The sequence below is a fragment of the Hibiscus syriacus genome, unplaced genomic scaffold (genome assembly GCF_006381635.1).
Source record: "Hibiscus syriacus cultivar Baekdansim isolate YM2019G1 unplaced genomic scaffold, ASM638163v2 tig00111402_pilon, whole genome shotgun sequence".
NCBI lineage: Eukaryota > Viridiplantae > Streptophyta > Magnoliopsida > Malvales > Malvaceae > Hibiscus > Hibiscus syriacus.
Genome location: NW_024063082.1, coordinates 3,177,350 through 3,190,578, shown reverse-complemented (window position 1 = coordinate 3,190,578; position 13,229 = coordinate 3,177,350). Strand labels below are relative to the sequence as shown.

Genomic DNA, 13,229 nt, shown 5'->3' with positions numbered 1-13,229 from the left:
TAGTTTCAACATTTTAAATAATTCCATTTTATTCATGTAGAAAAATAATAAATATTTTATTTATAAATATCAAAACAACTGACTACGAAAATGGAACCGAATTAACAGTTGATCTGCCTTCTATTTAGCCTTTGAGCACCGTCTTCGTTAATCAAAACCCAACAAAGTTTGCTCCTTTCTTTGTAAATTTTTAATTTTTTTGCTTGTCATCATCACGCTCTAAAACTGTAGACAGTGAGGAATTCAACATGAGATAAAAAAGATAAATCCTTTTATATTTTGGAATAGCCAATATTCTCTTTGGTTAGTGTGCAAAGAGAATGCTACTTACGTTACTAGGCGGCTTTACTTCCTCATTAAACCCAGATTTTCTTCTATTAATTTCCCTAGAAATTTCAAGTGCTCAATAAGAAAGAAATATCCAGAAGGTTAGTTACCCTTTAATTTCATTTTTCTTTCTTTTTCAAAATTTAGGTTTTGGTTTATACCCGGATCAATTTGTATTTCAAAATTGCTTTTCCTTTACTCTGGATTGTTATATTGTTCTATATACAAATTTAGGTATTTGGATCATGTGGTCAAGGTGCCGGTTTTACTGTTTTTGTGATAGATTTTGAAAGGTATTTTGATGAATGAGAATAGAGACATCCTTGACCATCAAATTCATGTTCTCAGGCGGATTTTATTGAGAAGTTGCTGTCTATTTGGTTGGTCAGAAAGTGTAGGGAAAAGAAAGAAAATGTAGGGTCTTTTCAAGCTTGGTGTTTCTGGAGCACCTCTTTGAACAATCTTTTAGCTACCCAATGTAGAATTTTAGCTTGGTATTTCGAGATTGATGAATTTAGAATATGATCTTTTTGGCAGTCTTGATTGTACTGGATTTATCATTTTTTCTATAAGGTTTGAGAGAGACACTTGAGAATTTGATTAAATTTTGTATCATCTTGAAGAGAAGTGAAGATTTTGATAATAAGAGTATTATTATTTTGTCTTTCTCCTGTTTTTTTTTTCTCCCCAAGATTCTTAATGTTTGATATGAAGGAAGTAAAATCACTGATTTTAAATTCAATTTTAGGGTTGCAAGTTTCCGTGTGTTTTCAGAGACTTTCTGTAAATAAATATGTTTTTATGTGTGTAGGTATGTTCAAGAACCAATTGCAAGAGTTGGCTCAAAGAAGTTGCTTTAATCTGCCATCTTATTCGTGCATTCGAGAAGGCCCTGATCACGCACCTCGGTTTAAAGCTACGGTAAACTTTAATGGAGATACCTATGAAAGCCCTACGTTTTGCTCTACTTTGAGACAAGCAGAACATGCTGCAGCTGAAATAGCACTAAATACACTTGCCAACCGAGGCCCTTCGAAAGCATTGGCTGCAAGAGTATTGGTAAGCATTCAACTGATTTTCCTATTGAAATTTATCATCCTTCCAATTCTGTTTCCACACCACCAAGCAAAGCCTTAGTTCCTCAGACTGGAAGTGGATGATGTTTCCTATTCGTTTCAGTGTTCTTCTTGGAGATCTCACTCTTCAAAGTGATTCATCTTTGACTAAATTTATTTCACCTTGTCTACCAAACATTCTTTTTTGAAGTATTTCTCAGGTTGATTGGCAGTTGTGATGCAAGAACACTTTGTGTTAGTGTTGGCTCATTTATCTCTATTTGTAACTAATTGACTACCTTAGAGATGTCAATGTCATATCTTAACTTTAAGCAATGACTTAACATGTTTTTAACTCTAAAAATGACATCATATAAGGGTTTAATTATAAGTCAAGGTAATCGGTCGTATCGAATGAACACAATGAGATTTGGCGTCCTCTGTTGGAAGGTCTAGTTGCAGCAATGATTTAAGTCTTGGTACCATCTGTGGTTTAAATCACCATTTAGATCAAATACGATGATTTATGGGTCTGATTTTTTTTATTTTTGGCAACTCACTTGAAATTGTTGAGGATATACAATTTTTTTGGATCTGTTAACATTATCGATTATAGTTCTATATAAGAAATGGGGATGTTGGAAAAACTCTGGATGTAAACTGTTCCAGACTCTGGCTGACTTAATTTTTGTCCTGATATTGTTGTCTGTGAATCTGATCAATTATTCTTTGTGCTTTGTCCGAAGACATATATATAGACCTAAAGCAAATACTTCATTTTAGTACTTCAGCTTCCTCTAGCAAAATAAATAAAATAAAAACCTGCTGATTCTGTGTCTATTGCGCAGGATGAAACAGGTGTCTATAAGAACTTGCTTCAAGAGACTGCTCATAGAGCTGGCTTAAATCTTCCGATCTACACCACTGTTCGATCTGGACCAGGTCATGTTCCTAGTTTTTCCTGCATTGTTGACCTTGCAGGCATGAGCTTTACAGGGGAACCCGCTCGGACTAAGAAACGAGCTCAAAAGAATGCAGCAATGGCTGCATGGTCAGCCCTGAGAAAACGTATGATTCCTTTCTTTTGTATTAAAGGTTTCTCTTCATTTGGAATCAAACTAGTGCACTGTTTATTCCTCTCCCAAGGTTGCTTTTCAGGTTAGACGATGAAGAAAACATACAATCTTAGGCTGGCATAAAACAACTTACTCATTGATGCATATTGTGCTTGGACTCTTCATTTTTCTTTAAGTCACCCTGTCCAACACATACCCAGACATAGTTATGTGCATATGACCCTCCAAGGATATTTTAATACATGGAAAAACGGAAAAAAGGGTTGAAACATATCCGTGTTGAATACATAGCTGTGAAGGATACTGTGTAATCCCATCGTATTTATTTAGTTACATGTATATTATATTTATTTGCTACGAAAATGTTTCAATCGAAGCGTGAAAAATCATCCTATGATTAGTTTGTTCTTTGGAAACATACTTTCAATGGCGTGAAGTTTTTTTTTAATCACTTGAATCTTTCTCTTGATGTGTATATGTGCATATTTTCCTTCTACCACAACCTAACGTGACTATAATGTAAATATTTTCTAATATAATCCTTTGCATGCAGTGTCTCGGGATGTTTCGTCTTTGTCTTCGTCACCTTCATCGGAGTCTAAAGGAAAACAAGATCAAGTCGTCATTGCTCGTTTCCTTTCATCATTACTACCTTTAGAAGCAGGGCAGTCTATGCAAAATGATTGTCGGTATGAAAGGCAGAGGTCGGTCCCAGTATGTCGAGATATAACCCCACCAAACAGAAGCTTATATATGCAGGGTGAAAGTTGGTCTTACCCTTTCTTTTCCCCTGAAATGGCCTTGCCCATATACCAAATATGGGAACAAGAACAACTGTTGCAGCCGCAAAGCCATATGTTTTCATTTCCGGTTTCTCCAGTTCCTCTGCCTGGTCCTCATTTTCTTCCTTATGCGCGGTCTATTTTATGCCCGGATCCTCGTATGTCATTTCAAGCTAGGGACCAAGAACCAATCTTAATGGCTCCAAGGCTTGCAATTTCTACATCATGTCCTTCTCTTTGCATCTCTAATCATTCAGCATCTCAACCAACCATGGGAAGATCTACAGTGACCATTCAAGAGATACATGAAGAGATTAAAGAAGAATCGCGCAGAAATCCTTCTCCGCCTTTAGTTATTGATCGGCTTCTTCCGAGTCAAAATACTGCCGAAACAGGTATCAGTGAACCAAAACAGGAAGACCACAAACAGAAGAATGTTGAGTTGGAAAGCAAAGCTGAAACTGGTCATATGAAATCAAGTGCTGGTTCTCGTCCTGTCAACGACCGATTACCAAATATGCATGCCTTTGAGTCTTCTTATCTTCGACCACAGTATCCTCCGAGGACAAGTTATTACAGAAATTCTAGACCACCACCATCATATGCAGCAGCTCCTCTGATGATCAGAACAGTCAACGCAACTTCTTCCACGATACCGAACATGCAAGAGCCAATAATGCAGGTTCCTGTCCTGCCTAGAATGAGGACTGGAGCTCCACCTTTTTCGGCCAGACCAAGTTTCGAGAGAGTGAACCATGGTGGTACGCATCCTAGTTCCATTGCACCACCTGTTAGAATACGATCCGTTGTACCAGTCTGTTCAGCCCCACCATCAAGTAAAACACCAAGCTTCAACAAGGAGGCATTGTTGCTCAACAAAGAGAAGAAAGATAATGCTCCTGAGGATATATCAACTGCAACTTCAGAACTTAGTAATCTTAGCATGTAGATGGAGGATACCGCTTGCTACTTTTAAATTAATATTTATTATGTTTATAACCGTGATAAACACAACGCGACCGAGCATGGGTAATAGCAGAGTAGGCTTGCTTTTGTTTTCTTCTTTAATGTGGAAATCATTTCTAGCCAAGGAGAGCTGTTTTTCATGCTTTAGAATAAATAAACAGTTTACCAAAAATCAGTATTTAAACAATACGTGAAATTAAAATTTTTTATTGATAGTGTATTTGAATATTAACTCTTGAAATACAAAAAAAAAAAAAAAAAATTCTATACACAGAGTTGAAAATTTGGGATAATTACCAAAGAGTCCTTATGAACAATGCGCCAATATAAGCGCTGACGTAAAAACCCTAAACCCACCCCACCGCTGCCTCTCTTCCTTTCTCCACTCCCAGCTACTCAGCAGGCGGAAACTGAACTTAGGTAATAGGGAATTAGTTTTCGTTTTTCTTTTACGAGTTTACATATTTTTCTCTCTCTTTACATTAAATTCTTCTTTGGTTTTGGCTGTTTCCGGTTTTTCGTGAGTGCTTAGTTGGATTCTTGGCTTTGTTTACTGTAACTTCAACACTAAGGGGTTCCTTTAACGACGCGTAAGTGATGACTTTTTAGCCGTCTTGTTTATCTTTTAGCAGTTTTGTTTATGATTATGAATTGAAGTGGTGATTTTATGATTTGGGTACTAGAAAAGGAGTTGTTTTTTTTTTATCATTTATGGGTCTTGATGTTATTTGTTTGAAGTTTGATTATTTGTTGACAGTAATTTTATGGTGATGATGTTTTAGGTCTGTTTTTCTCGATTGGGAAATGCTTGTGTTGTTCGAGACTCCGGCGGGCTTTGCCCTTTTCAAAATCATAGATGAAGGGAAGCTAAATAAAGTCGAGGTAATTTTCTCTCCGTATCTTGTGAGAATTAATAGGAAGTTACTTTTTGTAGTTGCTGTGGAAAAAAGTACATTGTTTGAATGAAAATCAATGGCTTTATGTTTTAGTTTGTAGAACTTGCTGGTTTGGAGTTTGTATTGAATTTGTGTTTTTGTTAATGTAGGACTTGTCCAAGGAATTCTTGGCTCCTGACTCTGCAAGAAAGGTTATCACCTTTTTGGATTTTGATCACATTTCTTCTCCTATTAATATCATACCTTTTTATCTGCTTTAAAAATGGAGCTGATCCATTTGCTTTTAAAATATCATTAGGTTGTGTCGTTGAAAGCCTTTTCCAAGTTTGAAAACACCGCAGAAGCTTTGGAAGCTGCAACCAAACTTCTTGAAAGTGCACCAAGCAAAGGTCTACGCAAATTCTTGCGTGCGCATTGTAATGGTGAAACATTAGGAGTGGCTGATTCAAAGCTTGGAAATGCAATTAAGGAAAAACTGGTCTGTTAATACTCAGCGTATGTGAATTCTATGGTGATATTCTTCTGTGCCATTCAGTTGAATCTTATTTAAGTAATTGCAAGTTTGCAGAAAATTGATTGTGTTCACAATACCGCTGTTATGGAGTTGCTGAGAGGTGTGAGAACTCATATCTGGTCTAGGTGCGCAAGATTTAGCTCCAATGAGTCTGGGTTTGTCTCATAGCCTTTCTCGATACAAGCTGAAATTCAGTGCTGACAAGGTACTTATATCAGTTTATTCTGAACTTGATTGAGCTGTATCCTTTATCCTTTGGGACAGGGTGGGAAAATGTCCATTTCTAGAAATATATAAATAAGTTGGTGTAAGATTATGTTAACTTTAGTCAGGTAAATGATTAGTTTACTTTGTAAGCATTAGACTGTTGTAGTTGCTTGATTTGAGAACAATGATCTTGTTGACCACATTTGAAAGTAATAAACATGTAAAAATTAGTTAAGCGTTCTAATAAAGCTAAATCCTTAAGAAATATGGTGTTAAAGTAAGATGCTGTTCGAGAATTCTCTTTAAAAATGAAATGCTGTTCATATTTGAGGTTTCATTTGCACCAAGGTATGTTACATGGCTCAGGTGTAAGTGTTGGACATGGCTATGTGTCTGACATGGGTTGGGTAAGTTCATGTCTTTTCATTTCCCCAAGGTTTCCTTATGTTTCAAAGTGCATGGAGGATCATTCTCCATACCTATGTCCAACTATGTGCTTGACATGAATATTTAATTAAAAAAATGAATACTTGGAATAGTATAGGTGAAAAGTGCTTAAATGTATTTATCCATGTAGAATTTCTTGCATCTATCTTATTTAGGGTTGAAGTTGTTGATATGCTTAGATGCTGTGCCAATAATAGGTGGATTTTTGTTTGTTATCGAATAATTGCTCTCTTTTAACTTCCTGAATGTTAAGCCACGGTTTCTGGATTTTGTGACCGTATATTATAAGTGTATTGTTTTAGGTTGATACAATGATTGTCCAAGCCATTGGTTTGCTTGATGATCTTGATAAAGAACTTAACACATATGCAATGAGGATTCGAGAATGGTATGGTTGGCATTTTCCAGAGCTTACGAAGATTATACAGGACAACATCATTTATGCCAAGGCAGTGAAACTAATGGGCGACCGTTCAAATGCTGCTAAGCTCGACTTCTCAGAGGTACGAGTTATGATTAAGTAATCAGAAAATTAATACCCCAACTTGTTTATAAAGTGTTCCATTATTTCAATATGAAGCTTACTAGTTTTGCCAACTATCAATTTCTTCACTCTTGAGCTTGACGTGAAGTGTTTGATGGAAATGTTTTCCTTATTTTTGAAACATGCTCTTAAATTTTTGCAGATACTACCCGAAGAGATTGAGACAGAACTTAAGGAGGCAGCAGTGATATCCATGGGAACTGAAATTAATGACCTTGATCTTATGAACATCGAAGATCTATGTGATCAGGTTCTCAACCTTGCTGAATACCGGGCTCAGCTATATGATTATTTAAAGAGCAGGATGAACACCGTTACACCAAACTTGACTGCTCTTGTTGGCGAACTTGTTGGTGCTCGTCTCATTGCTCATGGTGGCAGCTTGTTGAATCTTTCCAAACAGCCTGGTAGTACCGTTCAGATTCTTGGTGCAGAGAAGGCTCTCTTCAGAGCTCTCAAGACAAAGCATTCCACTCCGAAGTACGGGCTTATTTACCATGCATCCTTGGTTGGTCAGGCAGCACCAAAACACAAGGGGAAGATTTCCAGGTCACTTGCTGCGAAGGCTGCATTGGCTATTCGTTGTGATGCTCTTGGAGATGACCAAGATAATTCTATGGGACTTGAGAACCGAGCCAAGGTAAATTGTAACTTGTGTTTGACTTATTTCTCTTTCCTCCACGACAATTGCAAACACTTTTCCGATAAAAGACAACAAAAAGAGAATGTAATATCTTACATATTTTTTTGTAGCTTGAAGCAAGGTTAAGGGCTCTTGAAGGCAAATAATTGGGACGATCTGCCAGCTCAGCTAAAGGCAAGCCTAAGATAGAAGTCTATGACAAGGATCGGAAGAAGGGAACTGGGTTGATAACCCCTGCTAAGGTCCGTGCAACTGACTTGTCAAATATGTTGTTTTAGATTTTGTCTTTTAAGTGGTTAGTGGCATTTTTCTTGTATACAGGCATACAATCCTGCAGCCGATTCTCTTCTTGGGCAAACAACAGATGTCACTGCTCTTGAGGAGCAAGACAATGTCGCAAATAAGAAGAAGAAGGTTGAGGCCGAACCTCCTCAGGCAGAGGAAGCAGCTGAGGCACCCACCACTGAAGGTAAGAAAGAAAAGAAGAAAAAGAAGAAGAAAGCTGATAAGGAGGCAGTTTTGCCCACTATTGAAAATGAACATGAAGGTGAAGAACCTATGGAGAAGGAAAAGGAAAAGAAGAAAAAGAAGAAACATCGAACCGAGGATGATGGGGAGAATGTTGAAGTAGGAGAGAAGAAAAAGAAGAGAAAGCATGCAGAACAAGAAGAGTCTGGAGTGCAGACAAAGAAAGAGAAAAAGAAGGGTGAAGATTGAGAAACATCAAAGACCTTACGTGGTGATTGACTGCTAGACAATTTTTGGGTATTATATAGACATAAGGCACTTGTGCTTGTAAAATGTGGTATATTGTTGAGTTAATCATCTGGTGGTGTTCTTTAAACCTATTTATGATGTATTTTCAACTTCCTTATGGGTGCAATTGCAGGGAAATCTCACAAACTTCTATTTTTGATCTTTCCAATGGGAGTTTATGTTCTTTTGCAATGATTTGAAAAGTGTAACCAACAGCTTGAATTGGTTACTGCTCTTCAAGGAATGAGAAGTTTATTCTACCGTCATTTTTCCTAAAAATTCACTTCAAAACTTGGACCAACCTTTTGCTGAATACATTTTTGGACAAAATTACATTGCTGGTAAATAGACAAGGTGACAGAATTTTGACAGTTTCTGGAACTATTACACTGTGCACGGAATCAGCAAAAAAATGAAATTTGCAACAAAAAAAAAAAGGGTATTTGTATAGTTTTAAAAAAATGTTTGGATTTTGAGAAGTTTTAAAAGTGGGTATTTGTATAGTAATTTTTTTACTCAAATATCACTAAAAATTAATATAAAACATCTAAAATGTAACCTCAGACTCGGCTTATGTGTTACGATCATATTTAGCGAATTACAGCAAAATTTTTCCAAAACGTTATTCGATAATTTAAATCCATATTATAAATAATATATTTAAAAACATAGTTAATAACGATAAAATCCAAACGAGTAAATGTAAAACCATACGTGACTGAGTAAAATAAAAATGTCATAATCGGTATCGCATTAAATCTAACATTAGTAACAATAAGTCGTAAAATAGTTATTTCAAAATATAGGCACATGTCACTGAAAATGAAGGCAGTTTGGAAGATAAAAACATTACAACAAAATGTATTGTACAAAATGTGTCGATCCTCCAAGTGTCAGGTCTAGGGTGCCCATCCAAAAGTATATGAAAGGGGAAAAAGTTTGGGAAGCGAATTAGGGAGCTCATTGTGTTCCAATAGTGCAAGTAAAACGTAATGGGTAAAATAATCAGGAAGTAGTTCAATGAAATATCATAAAAATCATAGTGAAGATTGAATTTTAAAACTCATAATTACCCTCCTTCAGTACACCAAAATGTAGTTCCCCAAAATTACATCCATAAGGACTTATCATATACTCATTGGGTATCGAAGCCAACCTAAGGAAGCATCTTGGGACTTGAGGAGCCTACTCAAGAAAGTTCTTGGGGCCTCGGAGCCTAACCTAAGGGTCACCTTAGGTCTCTAAAGAATTATTAGCTTGATCATAGCTGAACCTCAATACTCTAGTATCCTACACAAAACAATATCTCAATAAAACAACTCACATAGTAAATAGTAAATTTCATGATCCATAAATCGACATAATCATATTTTCTAATGAAAATAAGTAACCAGATAACATATATCAAACAACCATAGTTCATAATCAGTCAACCAGTAAATCATAATATTGAGCTGTTAAAAGATTCAATAATTTAAGTAGATCACATTTCAAAATATATAAAACAACCATATAACACATAGGGAATACACCTAGCAAAAAGGGATTAGTCGGCAAGTCTACTGAGCACCTACCTCGTCATGCTCTGCAGCAGTGCTCGAACCTAATTCATAATGTAACAGAATTATTATCGGAATAATATTTTAATTTAAATATTCTTAGGGTTTATGAATCATACGAGTAATCACTGGCTCGTGAGGTCATATGGATCGAGAGGAGCTGGGTCGAGCTGTTGAACGGTCGGGAGAGTCATACAATATCTTAGACCAGTCATTAACCTTAATTTAATTATTCTTAAATAAAATACTTAAGTACATATGAATGTTTGGGTTTAACGGTCAATTCAGAAGCTTTTGGGTTTGAATTTGACAAAACGAACTTCGAATTTAGACTCAGAACGTCGAAAAATATAAAAATATGACTTTTTGAAAATTTTAAAAATTTTATCAAAGTCAAAGTCAACTTTAGTCAAAATCGACGGGTTGACTCAACCGAGTTGACTCAGCTCGACTCGGTTCAATATGACTTGACCGATTCAGTCTGATTGGACTAGTTTGATTTGACTGGACCGGTTCCAGAAAGCTCTTGGACCGGTCGAAAAGCCCCAAACGCACCGACGACGACAGGGATCGTTGAGGACGATCGATCACTCCACAAGCTGCAACTTAACATTTTACTTATAAAATAACCCAAAATTAAACCATTATCACGATGAAAACGAATAAAAAGCGGTCAGAACCTTTATCGATGACGGGCGGCGGAACAACTACGGATAACCGACGAACCCACCCGGGTTTTGTTCAAATTTACGCGAGGGATGCAACAGTGAGGGCGGTGAGCAACAACACAGACAAAAAAGGAAAAATTCAGATATGAGTCCCTAAACTTCCTAAAGATTCAAATCTGAGTCGCAAGCTTCTGAAACTTGCAATTTAGTCCATTCAATCAACTAAATTAATTTTATAAGCTTTAATTTAAAAATGGGGGTGCGACATAAAATTAAAATTCAATATTAAATGAAATTTAAAAATTTTAACATCAACAAAAATTATTTATCATTACACAAATGATTTAGTTGAAATTTACACAATAAATTTTTATACGTGTTTTATTATATCTTATATTTGAAGATCTGTACGAGATTTGCGTCGTATAATATAAGGTATTTGACAAACTCGCATAATAGCAAAGAATATATAGTCAATAGGCCTTTTTACCAATAGAAAACACTTGTAAGAAGCAATGGCATATCACTATTCTCTTTCTTCTCACTGTCAGATTCAACCAAAAAGTATATTGAAGACTGAACCAACTACTCTCCCAAGCTCCTTATTGACGTCATTTTCTAAATCCGACTCTTCCACTTTCTTCTGTAAAAACTCTCTTTTTCCACTTTTAGATCATTTCTGATGTTTGACTTCCCCAAAATTCTTCTTAAAATCATCTCAAATTTCACTCTTTTACTTATCAGTTGGCCCCAAGATCATTTTTAACTCTCCTCTATATCCTTTCTGCTTGCAATGGCAAATCACTATTCTCTTTCCTCTCACTTTCGCTTCGTTATGGCAAGAATATACACTCTGCTTGCAATTGATCCAGCGGAACGACTGACTGCCACTGCTGCGTTAAGAAGTGAAGTAAGTTCTTGATTTCGATGAACAGAGATGAATTAGTTCTATTCTTGCCATCTTTTGATTTTTATTCATGAAGATTGGTTGGAAGATACCCTTTCGAAAAATGCCTTTTTCACTACATTCTTTCTGTAGTTCTTCACAACCAAGCCTTACGCTTGTGAACCCTCTAGCCTCCCAAATATCCACTCAGTTAAGAGATGGATGCAAAACGGCGAGATGATGAAGCACGAAGGTCAACTCCTTTTATTTCTCTCTCTATATTGACTATGGTCACTGTCTGTTTATGAAAGTGTGGTAGCTGATTAAGGTTGGAATTTGTTTACTTGTGATGGATCTGACAATTATTGTGCATGTAAAAGCATCGACATCATGTATTCGTCCTGCATATATTCCAACTACGATTAAATAAGAAAAATACTGAACCCTTTCTGTTTCTGGTATAATTGTGCAGACTCCGAGCTGCAAGTAAAACCCTTGGTGGTGGTGCAAGGAAAACACGGGCACGTGATCGAGCAAGGGCAGTTCCTGCTCCAGAAGCCAACGCAGAGCTTCAGTCTAATGTCGACGTGAGTGTGCTAATTTGTTTTTTTTCAACAACCTGTATCTCTTTTGTTTGCATATTTACTTTGAGATTTATATTTTCTCTTAAGGCAGACATGCTATTTTTAATTCCTTGCCACCTGAGTAATAAAACTTTAAGAATTTCAGAACCGTTGCTTGTTTGTTGCAAGTTGTTCCATCGGTAAATAAGAAGATAGATACACAGTGAATTCACAATTACTCTTATGAAGATCCGTTGTTGTAAATTTCTATCTTCTCGTAGTTTGATATTTGAACATACTCATATTTGACACTTACACCACATTCGGATCGAGAACATATTTGCAATTTTCCGATACTTTAAACTAATATCTGTTTTTTATGTGAAGCAGAGAAACATGCGAATGCAAAGAGCAAAAGTGAAAAGTTTCCTCCACCACACCAAGATGGAGCGCTCGGTTTTCCTTTAGGAGCATCACAACACATTGATCCTTCATTTGTTCCTCCTGATGTCCCCTTCAGCACTACATTCACCTATTCGAAAGAAACAATTCAATCTCAGTCTGGTCCACTGGTCGAGACCACCAGCATTGGTGGTCGAACCCTCTAAACCTCCAACAAGGTCCCAAAAAGAAGGAAACAGATATCTATGAAAACCGGTCGATCTCGCATTCGCTGACGGTGTCACGGACTCTTACTGATATTGAAGCATATACTTAAGAGTTCGATATCCATTTTTTAACCCTTTTTATTCTTTTAACAATTCTACGAAGCTCTCTAATTTGTCGGGACGTTGAGGATAAGTTTTTCCACTGTTTTGTATATTTTAATTTCTTAAGTTCTTACATTGCCGTGTTCTAAACAGTACACTGTTAACATTAATGGAGACTACATCAGGTAAAATAACACTAATAAATGCTTCCAAATTCATCTTTTTGTTGGATATTTTTGGTATATTATATGTTCGTTTTATCGTCCATGTTCGGGATCCATACTCCTCCCAATAATGTTATAGATAAGGGTTAGTATTTGTAGACACTAAATTTCAACCGCTCAAATTATAATATATATATATATATATATATATATATATATATATATATCATATTATTATATAATAAATTAACATATATACATATATGTTTATTTACATTTGTATTCTTAGTTTACAGGTCCAACACACGTAAGCCCAAGTTACACCCTAAGTGACCCAGACCCAATACGCACGTAGATCAGTAGGCTAGGGTTTCAGAATCCTAGCATTCCAAGTGGCGACGCATCACCCATGGTCAAGACTCCCACGACTGCACGCCTCTCACCTCCAACAACTCGAGCTCCCCGC

The 13,229-nt window shown here is 36.4% G+C and overlaps 2 protein-coding genes, 1 long non-coding RNA gene and 1 pseudogene across 5 annotated transcripts; 3 read left to right on the top strand and 1 right to left on the bottom strand.

Annotated features, from left to right (window-relative positions):
* Window positions 1-152: 152 nt before the first annotated feature.
* LOC120162506 (double-stranded RNA-binding protein 2-like) lies at window positions 153-4,275 on the top strand. Of its 2 annotated transcripts, XM_039172647.1 has the most exons (4): window positions 153-428; window positions 1,139-1,386; window positions 2,231-2,450; window positions 3,012-4,275. In XM_039172647.1, exons 2-4 carry the CDS (start codon window positions 1,141-1,143, stop codon window positions 4,187-4,189), a joined length of 1,644 nt encoding a protein of 547 aa, XP_039028578.1. In that variant the 5' UTR covers window positions 153-428; window positions 1,139-1,140; the 3' UTR covers window positions 4,190-4,275. The 2 variants fall into 2 exon arrangements, with proteins under 2 accessions (XP_039028578.1, XP_039028577.1); XM_039172646.1 differs by having other exon boundaries at window positions 426-1,386.
* Window positions 4,276-4,655: 380 nt separating this feature from the next.
* Window positions 4,656-8,376, top strand: LOC120162507 (annotated as a pseudogene).
* Window positions 8,377-11,062: 2,686 nt separating this feature from the next.
* Window positions 11,063-12,669, bottom strand: LOC120162512. Its single transcript, XR_005519552.1, has 2 exons — window positions 12,631-12,669; window positions 11,063-11,211 (listed from the first exon to the last, which is right to left on the bottom strand). It is a non-coding gene; the product is annotated as an uncharacterized LOC120162512 (long non-coding RNA).
* On the top strand, window positions 11,198-12,480 carry LOC120162511 (cyclin-dependent kinase C-2-like). 2 transcript variants are annotated; one of them, XM_039172655.1, is made up of 4 exons: window positions 11,198-11,350; window positions 11,480-11,579; window positions 11,799-11,913; window positions 12,280-12,480. In XM_039172655.1, exons 1-4 carry the CDS (start codon window positions 11,234-11,236, stop codon window positions 12,308-12,310), a joined length of 363 nt encoding a protein of 120 aa, XP_039028586.1. In that variant the 5' UTR covers window positions 11,198-11,233; the 3' UTR covers window positions 12,311-12,480. The 2 variants fall into 2 exon arrangements, with proteins under 2 accessions (XP_039028586.1, XP_039028584.1); XM_039172653.1 differs by having other exon boundaries at window positions 12,277-12,480.
* Window positions 12,670-13,229: the final 560 nt, after the last annotated feature.

What these genes read in the sequence shown, in the direction of transcription:
- LOC120162511 (XM_039172653.1), top strand. Translation starts at nt 11,234, where the DNA reads ATGGCAAATCACTATTCTCTTTCCTCTCACTTTCGCTTCGTTATGGCA. An exon ending in CGAGATGATGAAGCACGAAG is followed by an intron (nt 11,580 to 11,798) that starts GTCAACTCCTTT and finishes ATAATTGTGCAG; the next exon opens with ACTCCGAGCTGCAAGTAAAA. An exon ending in AGCTTCAGTCTAATGTCGAC is followed by an intron (nt 11,914 to 12,276) that starts GTGAGTGTGCTA and finishes TTTTATGTGAAG; the next exon opens with CAGAGAAACATGCGAATGCA.
- LOC120162506 (XM_039172646.1), top strand. Translation starts at nt 1,027, where the DNA reads ATGTTTGATATGAAGGAAGTAAAATCACTGATTTTAAATTCAATTTTA. An exon ending in CATTGGCTGCAAGAGTATTG is followed by an intron (nt 1,387 to 2,230) that starts GTAAGCATTCAA and finishes TCTATTGCGCAG; the next exon opens with GATGAAACAGGTGTCTATAA. An exon ending in ATGGTCAGCCCTGAGAAAAC is followed by an intron (nt 2,451 to 3,011) that starts GTATGATTCCTT and finishes CTTTGCATGCAG; the next exon opens with TGTCTCGGGATGTTTCGTCT.